Source organism: Pteropus medius, unplaced genomic scaffold (genome assembly GCF_902729225.1).
Source record: "Pteropus medius unplaced genomic scaffold, Ma_sr-lr_union100, whole genome shotgun sequence".
Taxonomy (NCBI): Eukaryota; Metazoa; Chordata; class Mammalia; order Chiroptera; family Pteropodidae; genus Pteropus; species Pteropus medius.
This window is the reverse complement of record NW_024350924.1, coordinates 8,935,519-8,959,897: the sequence shown is the minus strand read 5'-3', so window position 1 is coordinate 8,959,897 and position 24,379 is coordinate 8,935,519. Positions and strand designations below refer to the sequence as shown.

The 24,379-nt window shown below is 46.6% G+C and overlaps 1 protein-coding gene across 2 annotated transcripts in view; it reads left to right on the top strand.

The window, feature by feature from the left end:
• Nucleotides 1-24,379, top strand: part of TBX15 (T-box transcription factor 15) — a 107,395-nt gene that overhangs the window by 75,468 nt on the left and 7,548 nt on the right. For both annotated transcript variants that reach the window (XM_039841331.1, XM_039841332.1), the window contains exons 6-7: nt 5,458-5,522; nt 19,122-19,219. In XM_039841331.1, coding sequence (XP_039697265.1) covers nt 5,458-5,522; nt 19,122-19,219 — 163 coding nt within the window. The remainder of the gene's footprint in view (nt 1-5,457; nt 5,523-19,121; nt 19,220-24,379) is intronic.

Genomic DNA, 24,379 nt, shown 5'->3' with positions numbered 1-24,379 from the left:
GATAGGTATGTAGTTATTGCCACTGTATTATTCATATTTTTTATCTTTCTTCTTCTTAAAGAAGTCCCTTTAATATTTCTTCTAATACTGGTTTGGTGTTGATGGACCTCAGCTTTTTCTTGTCTGGGATTCCATCTCCGTATTTCTAAGATATTTGTGTCTGTCCCATAGTGCATAGCTCTGAATGTGTCCTTGGAAAATGACTGAGCGAATGATGAGCCAACATGTCTCTATTACCAGTTTCTTTATGTATCTGTGGTTCTGCTCTTTTGGATGTCAGTAGTAGTGAAGTGTGAAGAAAGGGTTTCTATTTCATGAAATAGTTTATGCTTTTCTTTCCCCCTTCCCCATCCCTTCCTCCCACCCTCGCTGACTGATCGGTGCTAGCATACTGGGCTGCTAGCATACTGAAGTTATTATTACTGTTATTTGCTCTCAGAGTGCCAACTTGGCAGGCCTACAGCGGAGAGGAAGGTACACCATGCCCAGAACCTCATCGTGGAGAATAAGGTGGTAGAGGTGGGAATCAAGGTGACTCCACACTTTATGCTTTTTCTTGGAAGAGGCGGACACCAACATGTCCTCATGGAATTAGCAGGAAATTTCCATTGCAGAGTCTTTGTCTTTTCTAAGGGGAAAAGCCTGCTGAACCTTGAGTCTCCCCACCCCCACCCCAAACAGTAAAGTAGATTTCAAAAAGACATAGCTCTGTTCTCCTCAGGTAACACAGTCTTGTTTCTCGGTGGAAACTGGCGACATGAACCAGATAGGAAGTCTGCTACCATGGCCAGGTTCGTGTGAGCAAATTCAGCAGATTTCTGAGCCACTCATTATATCCTAAAACTATTGAGTCAGTTTTGCTCTAACTTTCCGATCAGATCGGTGCAATTTTTTTTTTCATACAGGCTATGGTTTTTGTTTTTGTTTGAAATCCCAATGGAACACCCTTCAAGCACTATGGTTAAAAAAAGCAGTAACTGAGGGTGTTAATAGGGCAGGCTCTTTCAGCCTCGGTCCTATAAAGTCATACTCAGGATTTAGTTTTCTTTGTAGGCTGTGCTATTTATGCCTTCGCCGTGCATTGTAAGCTATACCTCATTTATGAACTTCCTCTGTGTTACTAGGCAAAAAAAAAAAGTCAGTGAAATGATTAAAATCAACGGTGGCTGCCCAGCAACCACCACCTCATGTATCGCAGGCTTCAATAATGCAGACTACACACATCAGTATAAGGTTAGGGAAATAAAATCAGTAAAAAAAAAAAAAAAATGCTTCCATAACCTCTGTGTTTTCCATGTCTCATCATCATTGGACCCAGTTTGAACGTGACTGCTGTAGAATAGCTTTGGCTGCACAGGAAGTTACTGACGGACCTTGTTCTGACTGGGAGGACATTTAAGACTTTGACCTGGATCGTCTGCAGTGAAAGCGAATAGGCTCGAGGGGAGCGTTTGGTCTCTATTCTCTTAGGTGTGTTGTGGCTTGGGGACTGGTGATCCCATTTTCACACATCTTCATTCACTCACTGATTAAATATTTACTGAGCATGAACAGCATGTCACGTTAGGTTCTGCTTAATAAAATGGTATGTCAAATAGATATGGTTCCTACCTGGAGTCCAGGGGGAGAGCCAAATAGTAAATATGCAAACAACAAAACAAAGGAATAGTCACCAACTGGGTTAAGAGCAAAGATGGTTAAAGAGAGTGCAGTTAGAAAGAGAGAAGCAGAAGTATGCTATTTTGGAGGGATGATCAAGGAAGACCTCTCTCAGGAGATAATGCTTAGACCGTGGCTGAGGACGAGGAGTCAGCTCTGTGAAGGGGACAGGAAAGGGTATTTTTGCCTGGAGGTAGAGTGAGTGTGAGGGGCCTGAGCAGGGAAAGAGCTAAACATAATTGTGGAGTAGGGTTGAAAATGAACTACTAAAATGTGTGATACACACACACACATATATGCCATATATGAATGTACCTAATATATATTGTATATAATATACTTTAAATAGCATATATGTATTATATATATAATTTTCTGTAGCTGATTTTCCTAAAAAGCTTTGACCTCTGTATTGGGGCTGGGGGTAGGAAAATGTAAACTTTCCAATTCTATTTTGGGTTAAATATCCCTTCACGTAACTTGATTTATTTTGGGTACAATAATGTTTGGTTTTTGTTTTTTGCCCCCAGATTTCCTTCCCCTCCCCCACTGTTCCAGATGGCTTCTAGATGTGAGGTGTGTGTGCAGGGGTGGAGGCGGTGGGGTTTCTGAGTCCTCGTCATGGTTGCTGGTGGGTCCCTGTGCTTCTCTGGGTCTCGCCGTGCGTGAGGATCTCTGCTGTGTGGGGTCCGGTCTGGTCCGGCCTTCGGGTCCCTCGGTTGATGTGCTGTATTGACAGGAGGTTGCTGAACTCGTGCTTCGTGTTCTTGCCTCAGTCAGGACCTCCTGGGCCTCCCTGGTTGGCTCGGCCTCGCCTCAGGTCTCGTCCGGATCCTCCGTTTGGCTCCTGCCTCGCCTGTAGCACCTCTGGGTTAGGGTCATGCTGCCTTCATCACGGCATGTGAGGACGCCTGAGTCCCTGACCCACCACAGAAGGGTCATGAGAAGCCACTGGCCCTCTTGTTGCTTCATCGGACCAGGTGGCACTTTTCTTTTGATGCAGCCACCCCAAGTGTGTATGGCGGTTATTCTGCCAGTTTCTGGAATCTCCCCACCCCCACCCCTGGATTTTGGTTTGCAGGGGGAGCTAAGGCATAAGTCTACGGCTTGCTTCCCCTTTGTCTGTCTCCTCATTTCTCCTCCTCTGCCAGATAGAAGGGGAGGGCTTTTTACTTCTTTTTCTACCTATTGAGAATTCACTTTTATCACATTCCTGTCTTCCACAGGACAGCAGGCTCTATGGCCCAGCTGTCATGCGCTGGGTCTACCAGGCTGGCTCTCTGTACCATGAGACTATTAGAAACTAGGGCCTAGTGAGGATGAGACGACATTGGTTTCTGTCTTTGCTTCCCTTGGTCTTTGCGGACAAAGCCAAAGTTGTCAGCACAAGCATTAACTGGGATCATAATTTGGTTTAAAAGCTAAAATTGCCCCCTTCTGCCTGTAGCCTACCTCAGCGCCTCAGCAGGGAAACGCAGGCTTCCGTGATGCGGCCGCAGGCCAGCCCCCGTCGTCTCTCTCTGCCCCTCTTCCCATGCCCCGCGCTCTGGTCAGATGGCCTCCTCTAGGTGTCCTGAATGTGTTTCATTCTTTCCCACTTTGATGCTCTGGCTTGCGTAGGAGCTTTCTCATGAAACGTTTCCCTTGTTCTTTTCTCCCTTGATTGCATTTTTTTTTTTCATTAAAAACCCTCACATTCTTCAAGGCCTGGCTCACATGCTACCTCTAAGGTGACACCTCAGAGCCTTTCAACGTGGAGTAATCCCACTGCCTCTGCTCTCCCGGGACCCTGCCTTGTTGCAAACTTTATCGCTTTCTGTTTTACACTGTAATTATTTGTGCATATGTCTGCATTTCTCTGCTAGATTATGAGCTTCTGGGGTTGGGTGGGAAGGACAATACACAGCCATATACTGTGACTGTACGTGACTATGTCACCTGTGCTGTCACATTGCTTTGCACAAAAAGGCACTCGATAATAAATCACTAATGAGTAGAACAACAACATCTTTATAAAGTTCTCTAAATCTCACTTTAAAAGCTTTGAAACAAATATAGAGGTGTCGTTTTTCCTAACATTTGGTGGCAGTTATCTATTAAATCTCCATATAGGCCCTTCAGCCTGGGAGCCAGTGAATTGTGGGAAACAGGTTTTCAGCCATTTCTCCCAGGCCCATGAAACGGAATGTTGTTATATTTACAGGGGTCTGTGGAAGCCCCCCAAACACGGCAGCACAATCATATATCAGAAACCGCTATCATAAATGAGTCGGACAGGATAAGCCAACTTGAAAGAGAAAATAAAATATTATAAGCCCAACTTGAAAAGAAAATATGGTGTGTGGTTTATTGCTGTGGATTATGGAGGAAGAAAGAACTGATTTTAAGTCAAAAACAGAACGCAATGACAGTCTTTAAACTCAGTTCAGTACTCACATGGCAGACAGTGGACTTCAGAAAGCCAAAGCTTCAGGCTCCTGCTCTGGTCTATAAAATAGATGTAAAATTGCTTTTGCTGCATTTCAGTGCTACGTTATTAGTTTGCCATTCTAGAGGCAAGGAATGTTTAGGGGGAAAAAAATAACGTGGGTACTTTCAAGTCCGAGTCTGTTCGTCAGAATCTCACATCGCATTTTAAAGACTGTGGCTTCGGGACATTCTGCTCTGACAGAAGAAGGACTTGGGACGATTTGCAACACAGGAAACAACCTTAGCCGTCCTTGGACGAGTTCTGCGATGAGCAGAGATGGGAAGGTGGGCTTGAGGTTCTCTTGTCTGTAGAATGGCCTTCCATCGAGGGCCTCTCTCCTTTCCTGAGCTCCCTAGCCCCCCTCCCTGTTCTCTGTCGCTTGAACGTAGTGAGTCATTAACATCTGGTTCAGACGCGAAGGTATCAAAATGCGTCCCATGACCAAGGCTGAAAGCGGAACATTAGAGCACATATGGGATTTGTTGGTCAGGCTTGTTCTAGTCTAGAGGCATGAGGATAATATACACAACCACCGCAGAGAACGAGGGGACCGAGATAGGATGCCGCGGAGAAGGGCTTATGCGCTGAGTGGAGGCGGAACCAGGTGGCTTCTCGGGACCTGCCCACCCTGGGTCACGCCATTGTTTGCTCGGCCTTAGGAACCTGCCTGTTTCTTCTCCTTTGCTTGTGAGCCTCGGAGGCGGAATGAGATGCACGGTGTCCTGCCCCATCCAGTCACACGTTTGTAGATTTTCCTCTGGGTGCAAACTTGACAAAAGTCTAGCTACGTTTTGTGTCTTTTATAAGGCTATTTCAGGTCACTGAATTAACAATTCTTAGTGGCAGAAAAGGCATAACTTAAGTGAAATGGGCAAAACGGTCAATTATTTGGATCTTTCGGGCGGAGGCAGGCTGTCTGGCGGTCTGATTCTACCTGACTGGACTGGCCGAATCCATTCATTCATTCATCACTCTCTCGCTCACTCATTCATTCACTCATTCATTCAATGAGCGCTTTTCAAGTGTCTCCTGTGTGTCGTGTACCATGGGCCCGGTTTTCCATTTTGATGGCTCTGTCTAGGCAAGTGATTTGTCACGATTTTAGGGCGAGAAGGGTGGTTTTTAGGGAGAAAGTCGGTCAGGCGGGTGAGACATCTGTGTGCCAGGTCCAAGCCCTATATCAACTTCACTTGAAATCTCCAACTAAAAGGAAATTAAATAAAAATAATAGATATTTTTAACAGACTGGTTTTTGTTAATTTTCTAGGCACAACCAAAAAGCAGTCCGTTAATATAAATACAACTCATGCTTTTTTGTTTGTTTCCAGATCACCAGATTAAAAATTGACCGAAACCCTTTTGCTAAAGGATTCAGAGATTCTGGAAGAAACAGGTAAGGATAATTGGGAAAGAGACTCAGTGACATTTCTTTTCTATGTGACATTATTCCTCCCAAACCCCAACTGGTGGCTTTTGGCTCCTGTTTTTTGAAAAACGCCTGCATGCTATGTCACTGTGCTGACTCAGGAAAAGTGACATGGATAGCTGATCCCAGAGTGAAAAAGCTGCTCGGTGAAGGCTGGATTATCCGAATCCTTTGTTAACACACCCTAAATCACCAGGTCAGACACCTCATGGTGCTTTCCCCTCTACATCATACTTGGAGATTTTCCTTTGGGTGCAAACTTGACAAAAGTCTAGCGGCTTTTGATAAGACCATTTCAGGTCACTGAACGAATAATCCTTACTGGTGGGAAGAGCACGACTTAAGTGAAATGAGCAAAGCAATCGATTATTTGGATCAGGCACTTAAAAAAAATTTTATGCTGATTTCTTATCATCAAAACATTGCCATTTTTTTTTTTTTTTTTCTGAGAAGCATCTCAATGTGGCTACAGCACCTGCGGTGAAATCTCGTTTGTTTTTCATTATCAGAAAATAAGGAGTCGTGGACAAATAAAAATTTTCAGAAAATTATTACCTTTAAGAGCTATAACTTTGTTTAAAAAGTTAACAACTTTTCTGGGAAATATTTCCAAAATATATTAGATGTTCTCTGCTTTAATAAAGAGAGTTTATGGAGCACCAACTCTCTTGATGACCTAATATCATCATTATGATTAGGCCGATATAGTGAAACTCTCAGGAATTGCTGAAATTTACAGGACTATTTGCTCCTGTTGTAAATGGCTTTAGAGACTGTGGGGTTTTTCTAGTTAATTCTTCTTTCGTCTCTCTAAATCCTTCCTATCTAAAATTAAAATATGTTATCCATGGAGAGTTACAAGGGGAGTGAATTTGCCAGAAAAAGCAGATCTACTTAAGGTTATTCAATCAGAAAATTCATTTTATATCATCATACAGAAACAGTAAATGTGGCGCATGGATCTCATAAAGTGTGTGTGACAACTATTTAATGTTCAGACATTTTCCTAATTTGGGGGCTTTCCTTCACATCTGAGTGACATGGACTGTCAAGAGTTATCTTTGCTATTTTCTGTGCAAGAGTTTTCAGGTAAACTGTCTAGTATTACATTTAGAACCACTTCGTGAACTATGTAGCCCAATTACATTGGAGCCCAGATTTATGCTAAAAATCAGTCGTAGTGATCATTTCCTCTAAAAAAAAAAAACTCATGAAAGCACTTCTTTATAAACTCTTATTGTATATTTAAAATACATCTAGATGTCTATAAAATTTAATTTATCTAGGAATTTTTGAAGGTCACATCTATTGATTAAAATTAAATCTACTTAGACTTCTGGCTTGCAGATGATGAAATTGAGTGACATGTTCTAGGTCAAGCAGCTAGTTGGTGGTATGGCTACCCTAGAACTCAGGCACATGGACTCCAGCCAGATGCTTTCCTGTTCAGTGATTGTTTAAAATGAGACAGAGGCCTTTGTTTTCAAAATTTAGCCAATGAAGAACGAATACCTATTTCTTCCTTTCAGATGGACAGTCCTCTTCCTCCAAATTGTTTATATTCCATATCTAGGTCACGAATGTTCCTGTGGGCTGTTTCCTGTCGTCTCCTTTTCAGGCACTCTGGGCTTATTGTTAGTGATTAAGAGCTCAAAGTAGATGCTGGCCTTTCAGGAAGAAGCCTCTAGGATATTTAAGATCTTTCACTTAGGTGGATGAGTTCTCAGATATTGTAAGTAAAATGGCATGTAGATGAGCAGGTGTGTGTTTTTTCTAGGGAGAGGTCTATAGCTTTCTTCAGAATCTCAAAAAAGGTCTATGACCAGAAATTAAGCATGTCCGCTCTAGATGCAGGGGCCAACCCTCCTGATTTTGGTTATTCAACTACTTTTTCTTTCCTCTATCTCTCCAGTGGCATTTAGTGTTGTTTTTTTTTTCTTGACACTCCAAGGCTTGTTTTCTTTTTCTCTCTTTTTTCCCCCTCTTTGCTTTTCTCTCCCACGGGAGCCCCGTTTTTCAGAGGCACGACCTAGAATGGAAAATTGGTATCGATAGGTTGTTTTGATCAGCATAGGGCTATGCAGTGGGGCTACATTTCAATCTTGGGAGTAAGACCATGTATCTTGAAGCATCTGCCTCTGGTTAGGAAGTTGTGATGACATCTCAGTTCAAGTCCTGAGGTCCTCCTGTCTCTTCCCTGGGCCAGGAGGGACCTTGACACATCTCTGGCCTTGGCCTTTGTCTGCCCTGAGACTGGTGAATGTCTATTCTGCCAGGCGAACTGCTCTTTGTAAGAAATCCAGGAAAGCAGAACTATGGGTTGTCATTAGCCCATTTCCATGCTTTCTTTATTTTTCTGATACCATAGAAATTCTTCATTATATACCACTAAAATCTACAGGTTATTTTAAGTAATATTAGTAACGATAGAAGTTATCTGTGATTGAACACTTACTGTGTTCCAGATCTTATATTCTTTCTAATCTTCCAAATGACCTATATTTTACAAATAGAGAAAGAGGCTCAGAGACAAGGATTAAAACCCAAGTCCACCTGACTTCGAAGCCTGTGCATGTCATGCTCTATCATGCTAACAGTATAAACTTGACTTATTTTATCTCTAACAGATAATGGAGAGTAGACTCTTTCTCTAAAAACCCTTCATTTACTTTAAAGGTATTACTCAAGTACCCAGAACCTCCTTTTTTCCCAAATAAAACCACCTGTACATTCTCTGCCTTTCTCTTTATACACTGTCCCCATGACAGGAAGTCGGGCTGAACTTCCCTAGCAGGTGAAACTGTGATATAATGACAGTGAAGGCACCTGTCTCACGATGGAGCAAGGATGAATCATTAAAGGTAGACGCCATTTTCATCCCCCAGCATTCTGGGAAGCTAGATTAAAATAAACGTGTTGGGGCGAGTACGGTGGCCCCTGTATTTTCTCTTTAAAATGCTCAAAATGACCTAATAATCACACTTTAATCCTCACTAACTGCCTCCAGGATCTGATGAGGGCAAGAACTGTTCATGCCATTTTGCGGATGGGAAAGATTGATGGGTGAGGATATAAAGGATTATCCATAAATCTGCTGGGAACTGGAGGTTCTGTGCCAGCATCAGAGCCCAGCCCATCACCTTCCAACCAGTGCCTCATCCGCTGCCCTTCTCGTGCCAACAGAGTTCTTATAAATCTGTGATTTTCCCCATGCATTTTAGATAGCAGATGACTCATACGGATGAGCGTGGCTTAACGAGTTGCACAGAAATGTACCCCAAACATACGGATTACATTTCCTTTAAAAACACATGGGCTTAAAAATTAGGGAGGAAACTGGTCGGCCAATGTTTTTTGGTTTCGCACAACACAAAACATTTGTGGAACACTTTGCCAAACCTCAAACCAAAACACGTTCAGGTTTGTCGACCTCAATCCATCGCAGTGCGATCCAAAGGCTCGGGAAGGGAGGAGCGTGAGGGGAGATGGGGAGGACGCAGCCCCCCGCGGCACTCTGAATGCCCCGCGTGACGGTGGTCCCATAAGCCCCCCATTGCAGTGTCATCACGCAGCCGGGCTGACAGCAGCGTCCTCTGCGGGCAGAGAAGGACTTGAGGGAGCTGTGGGGCGGATACTCACTCCCCAGGCTTCATGTTGGTTTTCTGGGAGAAGTCCTCCTGGCTTCCAGCCCCATCCCTTCCTCCGTCCCCTCAGCGGGAGCCAGCGAGCTGATCTCAGGCTGGGAGAAGACCTCCTCAGAAGCTGCTCGGCTGCAGAGTTCCCTTCTGGGCTCTTTCCACTGTGTGGTAAGCCCAGCAGAGGAGGCCCACAGTTTGGGGGAGTCGGCTTATTTCAGGGAGCGCTAGCCTGCTCGTGCAGCCCTCACACCTATGCCACGGTCTCCAGACACTTTTATCAGTCGCGAAACTGGTATTTTGGTCTCCGTTGCGTCAGGTTCCTAGATCTTTCTCAGAATTTATTCTCGGTTCAAATGAGGGCAAAAAGTGGTATTCGTGGGACTTTCTAGAAGCCCTACGGATGCCCCAGCGAGTCTACAATGTCAGCCTTGTGGTGTCACCGTCATCAGAGCCTGTCACAGTTCTCCCTGCTTCTGCAGGAAGCGTCATTCACACACTTCAGTGTGAGAAGGTCGCCATCCATTCCACTTTACTTATGGAGCTGCTACTTTGCATTCACATTGAATGATGTCCCTGATTAGAAGTCTCTACCAGAAAAGTGTGTATATGTGTGTGTGAGTATGCGTGTGTGCATGTGTGTGCGTGTGAGTGCATGTCTGTGCATGCATGTGTGCATACACGTGCGTGTGAGTACGTGTCAATGTGTGTGTGCATGTGTGAGTGCGCAGTACGTGAGAAAGCGCATGTGTGAGTGCGGCGCAGCGCGTGCTGAGTGCGTGAGGCGTGAGTGTGCTGCAGGCAAAGTGTGAGTGCTGCAGAGTGGATAATGTGACTGTATGTGAGTGCGTGTGTGCATGTGAGTGTGTGTGTGAGTGCATGTGTGTGAGTGTGTGTGCGTGGGGGGGAGAGTAGTAGACAGTTGGCTCTTTCCATGCAGAGACCCTGACAGGCTTTGTTCCAGACATTGCATCTGCAATGAAAGGAAAACTTTACTTCTAAACTGTTCCTCCTTTTAGATGTCTCAGAAATTGTGTGGCCCAAAGCTGGCTTTGGGTGTCAGAGGGGTCAGTAGAGGTTGACATTTAATGAGGCCTGGGCACAGGGCACAATAGCGGAGGGACCTCTGGGAGATGTCCCCTGCCAGGAGGAGACGGTAACGCCTTCCTGTGCCTGGGGAGACCAGAGTCCCTCAGCTGGAGACGGCTCTGTGTCCTGTGGTCTGTGTCCTGGGCTCTGCCCCTGCGGGAACATAAGCTCCTGGGAATGGGACTGTACCTTTTTCAGGTTTCGATTCTTAGATTTTTTTCCCCTATAGTGCCAGGTATACAGAGGAAAAGAATACGTGTTTGTGTAGTTACAAAATAGTGAACAGAGCTGATGCGCGGCAGAGAAATTAAAACCCAGGAACTCTGCGGTGGGAACGCTCTCCAGCCGAGGGTGAGTCAGGCACAGCACGGTGGGGGCTAGTTCTGGACACCGACTGAGAAGGGAATGAAGAGTGAGATCCACAAATGGGCTTCATTGGAAAGACTAAGGCAGTTTGCTTCCGGTCTGAGATGGACCGCTGCCGTAAGACGCCGGTTGACCCTAACCGTGGATCAGGTGTGGACGCACACACCTGCCAGGCCATCTGAGCTGGCTGTGGACAGGGAGGACATGTCTGTGCGCCTGGCTCCCTGGAGAAGGACACGCGGTGAGTCCCAGGGTCTGTGAGTCAGGAAGAAGGGAGGGAGGGCAGGCAGGCAGGAAGGGGTCCCAGAGACCGGGCCCAAGCAGAGTGAGTTTAGGTTGAGAAAGGTCATTCAGGAGCGAGCTGAGAATCACACCTTTGGGGGTGGCCGCCCCACTGGGCAGCCGGTTCCAAAGAGAAGACAGGTCATGAGAGTGGAGAGAAGCAAGAACCATTGCGCTGAGTCTCTTGGTCAAGCAGCAGCCGCGGGAGGTGCGTGTGCCCGCGTGACGGGGAGCCCAGGGTGCCCGGCTGGCGGGAGCATTCCAGCCGCGAGAGCCGGCGCTGTGCAGGGGACAGCAGAGGAGCGGGAGGAAGGAGGACGGCGGGTCTCCCGGCCCGCGTCTAACGAGAAAGCCTTGTCCCCATTAATGGCTGCCGAGATTTTACAAGGAGCCCAGGTCAGCTTGGGGCGTTTTACACAATTCCCAGGGGCTTCCTCTGAAGGATTAAAATTTTGATCTCTCTGGGGAGTGAGGGGATCTATGAACCTGTTTTAAAAGTGCCATGGAGTGTGTGACTCCGGGTGGTCCTGGGTCAGTACCTTCATCCTATCCTTGACCTTGGGCTTTACCCTGCTCTCAGCGTCCACTGCATCTAAGACAAGTGCAAGGGGGGGCTGACCCATGTGACACGGTTTCCTCTGCGTACTCCTCACTGGCGCGGCGACCAGGAGCCTCTCACCGTTACCGGTCCCACAACAGGTGTCAGGTAGAGTGGCCTTCAGTAGTTGAGGGAGTTGGTGTGGCTTTTTAGGAGGTTATCTTTTTCTCTGTGGTGTCCACCTCTGGATGGTGTACCAAGACATTCAGTTCCACGACTTAGAAACTGTCAGAATGGAGCCGGTGGCAGGCCCTGTCTCAGGGGACGCCGGTTCATACGGATAAATCGTTATAACAGGTCACTCCTCACTGAGAAAACAAGAGCCTGCAGGATGGCTCGGAGAAGGCAGCCTCCGTCCGTGTCAGCCAGCACTGCTGTCCGCTGGGAGCGTGGTTGGCGGCCGTCTCTCGTGGTGCCTGGCGTTTCGGGGGATGGTGACCTACGACCGGAGCCGTTAACTGCACTGCAGGAATGGGCGAACCTGCTTGCGGGAGGCGGGTGCTTAATGGGGCTAATACGTAACCCAAAGGCAGGGATCTCCGCTGGCGGCGGGACAGCACTGGAAAACACAGAATTTTCCTGCGCCTCCCCACCCCCTCTCCATCCCTTAAGCAGCTGCTATCCCAAGGCCTCAGACAGGAACCCCTGTCGAGGCCCCGCCCCTCCTCACGACACCCAGTAAAGATGAGTGCGCAGCTCGAAAGCGGGCTGTGGGGTGAGGAACTAGAGCGCCCAAAGGTGACAGCGGGGACAGGAAAAGTCACTTAGAAGTTAATCCCAGAACTTGGGCCAGTTCATCTTTGTTTAGATCCAAAAGAAACGATGTTTCTTCGGAAATTGGAGAAGGAAGGGTGCAGGGTGAGTCTCGGTTACAAGCTATTTACTAGATCTAGAATTCTCTCTTATAATCAAGTCCCTCAAATCTTGTCTTCTCCCTTATCTATCTATTAAGCTGAACATATAAAATTACGGTAAGTGAGGTCAAGAATGATAAAATAACAATTTTATACGGTTCGACTTCATATATTTATTTCTAGTCATTCAAATCGTAAGTATACGAATAACACTGCATGTAGTGTCTGTCGTCCAAGCTGTCCATTTGATCTCTGAGTTCACTGATATGGGCACAGTGTTTCCCATTTTACTGATGGGAAAACCGCGTACTGAGGCGCCGACTTTCAGGACTGGCAGACCTCTCAGTGCCAGCATCCAGAAAAGTGATGTCATTCTCCTGTTAGGCACAGCGTGCCAGTCAGCAGACAACCCTGCCCTCGTCCAGGATCCCCGTCGCTCCTAGAGGCTCGTGTGGCCAGCTCAGAGCCAATGAGCTGACCACTTGCCTTCTTTCAACCAGCATGACTGTCCAAGTGTCTCTCTCACTTTCAATTTCTGTGTTTTCATTTGTTCTCCCTAGAGCCATTGGCTGTATTTTTCCAGCCAATCTCCTCCTGTTCTTTCCTGGCAATCTTTCCAGCCTCTGTAGATTTTGCATACTCTTTTGTTATCCCTGGCACGGGTGACAGTTAGCAGAGCTGTGGGAGTCATCACTGCTGGACTCCCTCTCAGGCACGGCTGCATCTACAGTTCAAGGTGGCTGGCCCTGGACTCTGGCAGCCACATCCTGCCAGACTCCTCCTCTTGATCCAGGCCGGCGCTGTTTGTCATGTCCCCCGGCTTATGGCCTTCCAGCGAGCATTTAACAGTTCTCTCTGCCTTATTTGTTCTCCCTCCTGTCATGAACCCTTTTCACCATTGTCTTCTTGGCCACGCGGGTTTGCCAAGGAAGGTTGGCAGCTGTTTTATTGTGTATGGCTCTTGCTCAGGGATGGTGTCATCTAACAGAGTGACGTCTTTTTTAATGGCTAACATATTGGAGTCAGAAATATCTGCAAGATCATGAGGCCTACGGAGGCTGGAGGGACACGTCTCTGGTTCTTTGAGGAGAGAGTGAGAAATGGAATTAGGTGAACACACTGATCCCTCCACATTGAAGCCCGAGCCAGAGGGCTGACATGCCTCTGAATTCCAGTGAAGTAAGGGAGTCTTCTCCTGTTACAGGTCACAACCCGAGCAGTTGGTGGGATTTCTTTTTGCTTGAGTTAGACCAATGGTCCTCAAGCTTTCATTATGTTTTCCCTCTTGTTTTGATATAATTAGTCTTTAATCCATCTGCACTGATTAAGTAACAATTAAGAGGGAGCAGTGTCATGCTCTCCGTCTTACACAAAGGGGACTACGGCACAAAAGCATTCTGTAAGTGGCCGAGATTGTATTAATAAGCAGCAGGGTTGCAATGTGAACCCAGGCAGTCCGGCTCCAGAGTCTGCTGGGCTCGTCTGCCCCTCGCGTGATTCAGCATCACCAAATTAGACTGCTACAGTCAGATGCGAAGGAACGTAATATCTGACTTAGCCTGCTTCATGTTATTGTGGATTTTTACTGCTCTTGAGGCAGTGAAAACTGCCATGGCTACTTTTTCAGACTCTAAGTGGGCACAAAGTCCCCAAGCTGGAATTACTGGGTAAGGAACAATTTGAACTGAACTCCAAACATTTGTCCATGGGACACCTGTTCTTCCAAACCACTGGAAGGCACGTGGGTGACAACCAGTTCCTCACATAGACATATTTATTGTACCATCTGAAGCCAAATTTTGAATGATGGCTTGTTTCGTTTTGTTTTGCCTTGCCAATTTACAGACCCCTGTTGGGAGGTCTTTTTGAAAATCCCTGGACAACAAATTCCCTGAGGAATCTAGATGTAGGAGCTGATTCCAGATCCTGTGAAGAAGGATGAGTGGAAGGTCTGAGCTTACTTCAGTGGACCAAGGACAGTCTGAGAAAAAGGATTAGAAAGTTGAGATACGATAAGTAGACCTGAAAGAACAGCATATTCTGGTTTTGTGTCGTCAAATGCCAGAACAGGAAGAGAAAGGAAAGGAGATGAGAGGCACAGCGCCGCCCACAGGCTAAAATCCGAGCACCTGACATGGGATAAATACCCATGATGGATATTTAACATGGGATAAATACCCATGATGCCCCCTGCCCCCCATCTTGCACCAGGAGCTCCAGTCACCATGGACGATCTTCAGTTGCCAGAACACAATTTCTCTATCCTACCTCCAAGTCTTTGCACCTCCCGTTAACTCTACCAGAGAAGCTCTTTCTGCCTCTTCCCTGTGTTGAAAACTGCTGAGTGCCCTTTGATATTAACTGGCCTTTTATGGACTCTTCCTTGAGTTTCCCAGGTATAGTAAGTACTTCTTGTTCAGTGTTCCAAAGCATCTCTAGTGTAGCATTTATCACGTGGTTCAGAAAATGGTCATTAACGTGTCCTCTTTTTACTGAACGGGGCATCCTAAAGGATAAAGACCTCATGTCTTTTTTCACTTTTATATCTCCTGATCCTAGCGTGGTTGTTTTCCTGGTTGGATAACTCCTTTACGATTTGAAGACCCTGTCTCAGTAGACTTACCTTCGCCCTCGACTGTCTTCTATTTAGAGATGACCTATGACCTTATCCATCCCTACCATATGTTCCCTTCATTACCAGTTGATCACCAGCAGATAGTATGGGGAAGAGCCAACACTCAGAACTACAGAGAAAATAAGTGGAAGAAATATAAAAAGCAGCTCTCTATCTCAAGACAAATAAAAAGCAGAAACGATGCACTGGTGTGCTACCTAACAGGTTCACAAACGTAGCTGTAATTGTTAAAATTATCAAATATTGCTGAATGTCAAAGAGACGTTCCCAGAATTTGTTTTTGAAGAGAAGGTTGATTGAAAGACTTCTCTCCTTCCTTCCTTCCTCCCACCCTCCTTCCTCCCTCTTTCTCCTTCTTTCCTTTTCTTCCTCCCTCCTCCTCCCTCTCCCTCCTTTCCCTTCCTTCTTCCTTCCTTCACCTTCCTTCCTTCCTTCCTTCCTTCCTTCACCCTTCCTTCCTTCCTTCCTTCCTTCCCTTCCTTCCCTCTCTACCTCCCTCCTTCATTCCTTCATCCCTCCCTCCTTCCCTCCTTCGGAAGACCATTTCTTTACAGTCTGGCTGTTTTTCCCGATCATCAATTTGCGAAAGAGCTCGTGGCTGGCTTCCTCTCCTTCCTTTCCTCCCTCCTTTCAGGACATTCTGTTGCTCTGGCCAGCGAGCAGCCTGAAAAGTCTAAAGGGAAAAGGCCTGGAAGTCAAAGAGGCGATTACAGCCAAAGGACTGAACGAAGGGGGTTTGGCTGTGGCCTCCGCTGTCACTGGCGCAAGCAGGGCAAGTCAGCGAGAGGGGGACACTTGCCAATCTGATCGTCTCTGATTGGAACCCTCAGGGATGACATCAGGTTTCTGATGTCCAACAAACCGGGAGAGGCTCACCATGTGGGACACGTTAACGAAATGTAGTGAAGACAGCAAAAAAACCGTTAGACAATGAATTCACTTTTAAGAACCTTGAGATAAAATTGTACGAAACTAGGGCATGATGATGATGAATAAGTAAACAGTGTGTTACTCAGGATGGGCTCTGAGCAGACATCCAAGCGGTGGGGAGTCGGCAAGGACTCTCGTAAGAGAAGAGCAGGGAGGGACTGCCCGGCCTCTGCTGGGGACTCAGGCTCCGCTGAAGGTCAGAAATTCCATGACCGGAATGGAAGAAATCAAAGGAAAACTGAAACTTCTCTGAGCCTCGAGTCAGGGAAGGCACAATCAGCTACAGAAACGGTTCCCAAGTCTCTAATACTAAAGGGTTCCTTCTGTCTTCAGAGTTTTGATTTTACATCGAGCTGTCTTCCTAAGTCTTAGGCTTAGCAAAATGAATGCTGGTTGAAGTTCATGAAATGATGATTCATATCAATTGAGATCTTGCCATGTAACAGACATCGTGCTATGCAAGCAATGGGACATTAAAAAACATGGGATCCAAAGTAGACGTGCTGGCGGTGGAGAGGTGAATTATCTAATGATCACCTTGCCATTTGGTGGCACTTCACCAAATCCTTCTACGCAGAACGAGTCCTTTCTAACAATCAGATCTATCCGATGATGCTTAATGAAGTTTAAGGACCAAACAGATGGGGCAGATAGTGAACGAAAAGGATGAAATTTTACACTTGGACTACATAAATAGATTCAGTAAGGGTCCAGGACAAATCTACGTGAGACGGGTCCACAGCGGATGAGTAAAGTGTGGACAGGAATGCGTGGGCTCGGCCATTATGTTTTGGTAGTCACAGCCCCTCCCCACAGTTCTACCACCAAAATGACCCTTGTTCTGACAGACCTGTAAACTGGGTGGACCCTGGGTGCATCCGCATGAGGCATGTTGTACACGACATTCTTCACCGCTGAGGAAGGTCTCCCTGATGAGGGTGGGGAAACGTCTGGCCCTCTCCCCATTTACCCAGTGCTCATGAGGTCAGAGACCTCAGCTCAAGGTCAGAAAGAACTTTCTAATAGATCTGTCAAAAAACTGATTATTTTCCTCGGGAAATACTCCAACGGAGAATAGATAACCGACCAAGATGGTATTATAGAAAGTAGAAGCTGATGACACACAAGATGCCTCTTCATTTTTAAATCTGTGATTCTGGAGTGCAGTCTTTCAGTTGGATTTCAGATTTGAATAAACGGTCACTATCCTATACAGAGTCGACTGCTTTAAATAAAATGATTAACAAATCTGCTACAGTCTTTTCGCCTATTATGAAAACGAAATCAAAGTTCATCTCGTATTTCTTTAAGAAATACTGGCAGTGTATTAGTGTGCTTCATAGCCTTCTATCACCTTATGAAATGAGAAGGGACTGTTCTTTGTCCTTGAGCTAATATTTTGGCACATGTTCTTGGGAAGGATGTAACAAGAAGCAGAAGAATAAAGACGTTGCCATTTGCAGTGAGCCTCTGTGCCACTAAGGGGAACTGTAAGGTGTTCCGGTGGGCCACCAGCATCCTAAAACGAAGCAGTAGGAGCCAAGCCCGTCCTGTCTATTTCTTACATCCACCGAGGCTCAGCGTGGCATTACCTTCCTATCCCTTCTTCCTCGGAGCTCCCCGATCGCTTGGACTCCTTCCCTCTGCAAATAGTTTCATGTACTGTATTCGACATTAATGTAGGGTGACCGTGTGGAGATGTCTTCTGTTCCTACTTTTAACAGATTAACAGCTAATAAACACCGTGCAACACCCTCTCCTCTCAACCTCTTCTAAAAATACAGACTTTGATTTGCCAACATTGGTGTATTTAAAGCCTCCAAGATTCCAGAGAAGACTTTAGAAAGTTAACTGCGCAAGTAAGGCCTGTTCAGAGAGGAAATTTTCCGACATGAAGAGCCAATCAGTGTATCAGCAGCTCATTTGAGAAGAAAGCACCTCGGGGATCTTACAGCCATTTTTAAGGGAAGGAAGTTTGTTCTTAAAATAAAACTTCTCACTTTATTCTTGGTAGGCAAGAGCAAGGAGAACTCTGGAAACGCATCACTTAGGGGGGAGGCGGGCAGCGTAAGTTTCATCTCAAGAGAGAACCCTGTCTTTTCTGGGAGGGGACAGCACGTTAGGGTCCAGTGACTTATGCCACTTCTCTACCCTCCGTCTCCTATCTTCCCCTTCCTCCACTTAGACAGAGTAGTTAGTTTTAAAGAAAAGTCAAAAATCAGAGCCGCGTCCAAAGCTTTAAATGAAACCCTGATCCTACTGTTCTGAGGATACAGAATATCAGCAAGAGTGTGTCCCAGAGACCCCGGATAACTATGTTAGAACGACGTCCGTCAGCGCGCACGTGGTGCTGAGAGAACTTACTGAGGGGTCAAGCAGACAGTGTGCGCGTGGTTCACTTGAGGGAACTGCTAATATCAATGCAATGAAGCCCCGGAGTAATGGACTGGTACAGTACTGGGTGTTTGCTGAAGTCCGACAGTCCCAAGTATCTGACCCTCGAAGACCAGCTTGATTATTAGATTACACAATACAGGCAAATATTTCCAGAAATGTATTGGTCACTTTGCTTGAAGTATAGTTTCTGGGACCAAACCCTTTCTTTGTCCTTCAGGTAGGTAGTTCTTGTTGCAACAGAAACTCAGGTGTGTTTGATTGCTTCTCTCTCCTTTTATTTCTTGCTCGTCTCTGTTGATTTAAGGAGCCTTTAAAGCCACAGCAATTTGACAGCTTCGCTGACTCTACATACCCAGTGGAGGAGTTGACTCGGGGACAGGCTCTCGATGCACTGTAATGATGATGATGACCTCGTCCTGTGCTCGAGACACAGCCAGTGCTACTCTCTTGTCAACTTTGTTCACGATACCGGTGGCCTTGACCTTTAGTACCTAACATGTTTTTTTTCATACGGACCAAACCTCCTTTGAAGAAAGGTCTTAGTGAAATCCCATCACAGTTATGACTTGTTTGCAAATAATCTGAATTGGGTTCGTTTCTCCTTCCTCGGGCAACCCAGTGTCATCTGTGCCTGGCAATCTTCCAGACTAGTTTACCCCGGTGATGCTCTCTCTCAGTGCCTGTGTGCATACCATTTGCCAAACCACCCAGGATCTCTGAAAAGTCAGTGCGTTTCTTGGGACTATGTACAAGTTCTGTTGCTGGCTTCTCTCTCTGCAGAACCGGACTGGAAGCCATCATGGAGACTTACGCGTTCTGGAGACCCCCCGTGCGCACGCTCACCTTTGAGGATTTCACCACCATGCAGAAGCAGCAAGGTAAAGCCTCGAGGCCAGGCCTCTGCTCGGGAATAGAGCCGGGGAGGGCGAGGGAGCCTAACGGAATGCAGGGCATCTGGCAGCAAGCCAAGCCACTGATTTGCCTGGAACAAATAGAACTCAGTAGCTCCATAAATAACTAACAAACACATCACCACTTGTGCAAACAGGCTGGTTCCGGAGGCAGCATTTCACCTGGCACCCAGAGTCTCCCTCCCTTAAAGCAAGGTTACGAGGTCATGATCAGGATGGTGGCAAGTGTTCGTTTCTACCACTGAGCGTTCCCGCCGCCCTTGGTGTTTGAAGAGGTCTTCGTAATAACTTCGCTTATTCCTTCACGGAGCCTCGGCAGTTCTCTGCTTCTAGCTTTGCAGATGAGAAAGCACTTTGCTCCGGACAGTGGGAGCACAGGGCTCCGGGGCGGGACAGTGGGAGGGGCCGCCGCCAGCCCGGCTGCATTTTGCCACTTGCGCTCTCTCCTTTTTTGCTTCTTTGCAACACACGCCACCAAGTTGATGGGCAGGTGGACTGTCCCCTCCCCCACTGCCTTGGGCTTCTCGTCTGATTTCTGGTATCCCTTCCCTCGTAGCTCACGGTGGGAAACCTTTGGCCATGTGTACGGACGGCAGGTGGGCTGACTTCACTTTTTCTCTCTGTCCCGCGAGTGGCTCTCCCAGGCGCGGCGCCCACACTCACCTGTACTCCTGAGCGAGAGCTTGGCACAGTGTCAGACGCCTGTGGGCCTCCCTCTCCAGTCTGTTCCTGCCCCAAAGTGACACTGATCAAAATGACAGATTGAGCTTATTCTGTTCCAGCAAATGGTCACCATGCATAGAATCCTGATTTTTGAAGTTGTGGCTTTGTGACATGGGAGGCCATCCTAGGACTTGATTACGCATTATATTACATTCCCTCCTTAGGGGAGCCTCTGGCAGTTTATACACTAAAGTCGGTTTGCAACCTAAAATGCCGATGTCTCCCGGACTTGAAGATGAATACAGAGATCAAAGCGCAGGCTCTGCATTCAGACGACACGGGGGAGGCTCTCATCACTGTTCCTTTCTAGCTCTGCGGCCTCGGTCAAGTCCTTCATCTTTTCTGACACTTAGTTTTCTCATCTGCGAAATGGGAGAATGTAACAGAATCCTCCTGAGGATTAATGAGCCAGTGCATTTACAAACGGAGGCACTCAGCACCTCTAGCTGTTGTCATCATCATCTTCCTCGCCCTTATGTCTCCGTGTGTGGAGACCTAAGAGGAAGATGAATGAGGGACAAGAGGTATTGCCTTCCTGATGATTAGTTATTCAAAACACGGCGAGACCATTCACTTTTACAGGGATCCGGTGAGGCGAGTGATTAGAATTTCTATCTTTTTTATAAGTAGAAGAGATGTGGAAGCTTTTCACATGAAGCGACTTGCTCCCCATCAGCCGTGGGAGAAGCAGGCCAACCAACAGCCCGGGGGTGCCACTGCTCTGAGGCCCCCGGGCCCTGAGGAGGCAGCGGTTTCACGGGAGTGGGGAAGATGGGCCCTTCTCTTTGACAGCCACTCGCTCTCTCTCTTGCCTTGGGCAAGTTACTTCTCTGGACCCATAAAAGAGGGATAACTTTTTGTGAGGCCACTTACACACACGTGCTTTACAAAGGACAACGTATCGCACAAAGACACTTACTTGACTCTATCTATTTCTGAGGCGGCTTCCTGCTTCTGTGCGCTTGCCTTACTCGTTGACTTTCCAAGGTCTAGGTGAGGGGACACTTGTGTCACGGAGGCTGGTTGGGGAAGGTTGGCAGGGATGTTGCCGGTTCCTGAGAACAGGCATCGGTGGTGACATTATGTCCACTGCTGTGTCCCCAAGATTTACCACAGGGCCTGGCACCCAGGAAGCGCTTAATAAACAATGAAGGAGGTCATTTGGTGGCACTGTGGCTCAGTCCGCTTACGTCCGGGAGCACGACCAGCTGGCATGTGCGTAGATGTGGACGTGGAGCAAAGCCGGGGGTGCCGCCTGCGTTTCTCCAGCCCGTGGGGCTGTTGAGCAGGCGCGGCCGGGGGCTCCTGTGTGGGCTGCGTAGGTGTACAGACGGCAGAGTTCACGGTACTCCTACTGAAAACGTATCGAGATGAAGCCTTATTGCGAACACTTTGCAAATAATGGTTTAAGAGAAACAGAACTTTCGAAGCAAAACGTCACACTTATTCGGTGACTCTCTTTTATATTGGTGGAGGGAATGAGCTTGAATTATTGGATACATATGGCAGTAGGATGGGCTAGAGGAAAAGCCAAGACTCTATTAAATATTTTAATTGGAATACATTTTTGAACTATACACTGAACTTGATCCAGATTCTTATTATTAAAAAATATGTGGCTTGGTTCTTGAAGTTAACAGAAGACGTAAAAGTAACAATACCCATTCCCTCTCCCCTTAAGAACTAAGAGTCCCAGTAACTCTGGACAGTATCACTCATAAAATAAAAAAAGAGACACAGCTGTCTGTGTTGGACTGTTTTTGCATCTTAGAAGAACACAGAGCGTGGTGAACTTCTAGAGAAAACTTGAGTGACAGACTGATTGTGTAGCATTTCGCATTTAGTGACGAGAGTGTTGGCACCGAACCTAAGATCCAAATCATGACTGACTCACGCAGGTGTCCCTATTACCTCACGCTCCAAACCCATAACTATCTGGCATGCCAAATACATGGCCCTCGGACAGTTCTGAGCTGCTGCTGCTCAGGCCGTATCAGCCATTCTGCTTGGATGAGGTTAAGGATGCTTTTTTTTCATTCTAACCTTGCTGTCCTTTTTATGTCTCTTTTATTAAGATCCATCTGTTGATAAAATTTCCAAGAAAGCCCTTAGGTGAATTAGCCAAAGTTTTGCAAAAATCCAGATCCTTCTGTTTTTAAAAACATATTGAATGGGTGTTTTATATAGTTGTTTTCTCTTACGGGAAGCATGCATGGGATTCATTATCCTCTGCCTTTTGCACAGAGAGAGACTGAAGCAGAGAGCTGTCTAATCCCATATCTGCAATTAAGTGGTGGCAGGGCTGAGCCGAGAACTCCAAAGTGGATCTCTTACTTGGCAGGACAGTTTCCAGCAGACGACATTATCTTTCTTATTTCTTACTAATTAGAGCTTTCCTTTTCTACAAAAAGAAATTTAGTTTGCTCTGCTAATAGATGTTTTTTTCCCCCCAAAACTTGTCCATTAACTCTAAAGAAGTCCATATCTCATTTTTATGAAGTCAAGTGTATGGTCTTCAGACATTTTCATTTAGAATTAGCAAGGGAGTTTATACTTTTGGAGAATCTGGAGATAAAAATTCTAGTTCTGGAATGGCTTCTGCTTGAACACGGCTCGTGACAGGGACAAAATGAACTAACCACGTAAATTATGCTTGGGGAAGTTGACTGAGACGATGCAGAGACAGAAGAAAAGGAATAACAGCTCAGGTCAATTCTGCCAAGTTCAGTCCTATTTCTGATGATGTTCTGATATTGTTCTGATAATGTTATAATGATATATACGATGGAACTATCTGTATAGACAAGACGCTGTGAGCAGCGTCTCCAAGTGATTTGATACCCGTTGTGCTAAAAGGAACCGTCCTGGACCAGTGACACCAAAGCTGGCAATACATCTCCATCTATAGAAGTGAGGAAACCTGCCATTTACAGAGGGCCTCCTAGCTCTTCAACTGGTACAGACATCATTAGACAGATTTCAACACCATTGTATATCTTAATGTTTGTCAGGCGGTTAGGATTATGAGGGTCTGTGCTGATGCTGGGATTTGTATTAATTAGAGGTTGGCCAGAGCAAATTCATAATAGTAAAAGCTTGGAAAGGAGGACAGCTGAATGGACAGCAGCCTTTGAATTACTATGTGGTCACTCTAATGATTCAAAGAAAGCCAGCGGACGAAATCTCATTTATCACTGAGTGAAGGAGTAATGCCCATGAGGGGCTAAGGACAGGGACTGGAGAGCGTCTCAGTTCAACCCACCAAAACAAAGCTATTGTTTATATTCTCCATTCTGTCCTCAAAGTCCCTTATACTCAATGTGTCTGAAACAGACTTGGCGCCCTCTCCTGAGGGAAGGACACCGCCATCCATTTATCGTCCTAGATGCCCCCTCCTTTCCACCTATCATGTCCAACCATTACCCAGTTCTTCAGTCTGTCCACATCTCCAGTCTCCCTTGCCACCACCCACTGCAGGCTGTCACCGTCTCTCACCTGACTTCATTCTCAGGCTCCCCAGGACGGTAATGGCTGCCAGTAGCCCCGGACCTGCGTCCTTTTAGGTTGAAATCTGATGGGAAAGGTCTCGTGCCTCTCTCCTAAGGTTTCTAGCAAAATCTCACAAAGTCTCAATGACTCTGACTGAGTCACCCCTGAACCAGTTCCTGTGGTTGGCAGTGAGGGAATACGATGCCTCCGCTGTCCAGGTGTGAGTCACATGGTCTCCCCGGAGGTAGGGGAACAGGGCGACAGTGGGTGTTTCTCAGTGGGAGACCGGGTACCGTTGCCAGGAGAGAGACGGAGTGGTTCTAAAGCACAGTAACAACAGATGTTCCCAGCAGCAAGGAAGGCAGGGGAGCAAGGCGCAGGGAAATCAACGTGTTAAGGGAAAGTGAAAAAAACGGGGGCGTAAAACAGGGCCTTCGAAGAAGAATAAGACCGATGCAGAACATGAGAATTGGGCACAGGTATTGAAAGCTGTTTTAAAGGGAAGAGGTTTGGATCTATGTGTATCTATAAACTATGGAGAAGGATGCACTGGGAGCCTTTCTAAGATTGAAAACACAAAATCAGTGGTGTGCTGTGTCACACGTGCATTCTGAGATGGGCACTTATTCCCACTAAGGGTGATTCCTTGGTTGGGGCGAACAGGGCTGTGATCATGAAGCTGTGTGGCTGCCAGGTTTATTCCCTGGAATCTGACCAGAGGGTGCCTACGTTTTACCTCCTACCTGTTCAAAAGCCTCGAAGAAGGCTACTCAAGGCCACACAGTGAATCAGCACTCCTCGGGGACAGATGCCATCGAGTTACATGAGAGAAGAGTCTGGCTCATGGAACCACGTAATTACATGGAAATTTATTCTCTACTAGCCCAGATGGGGTTTTGTTTTACTGTTTTCCAG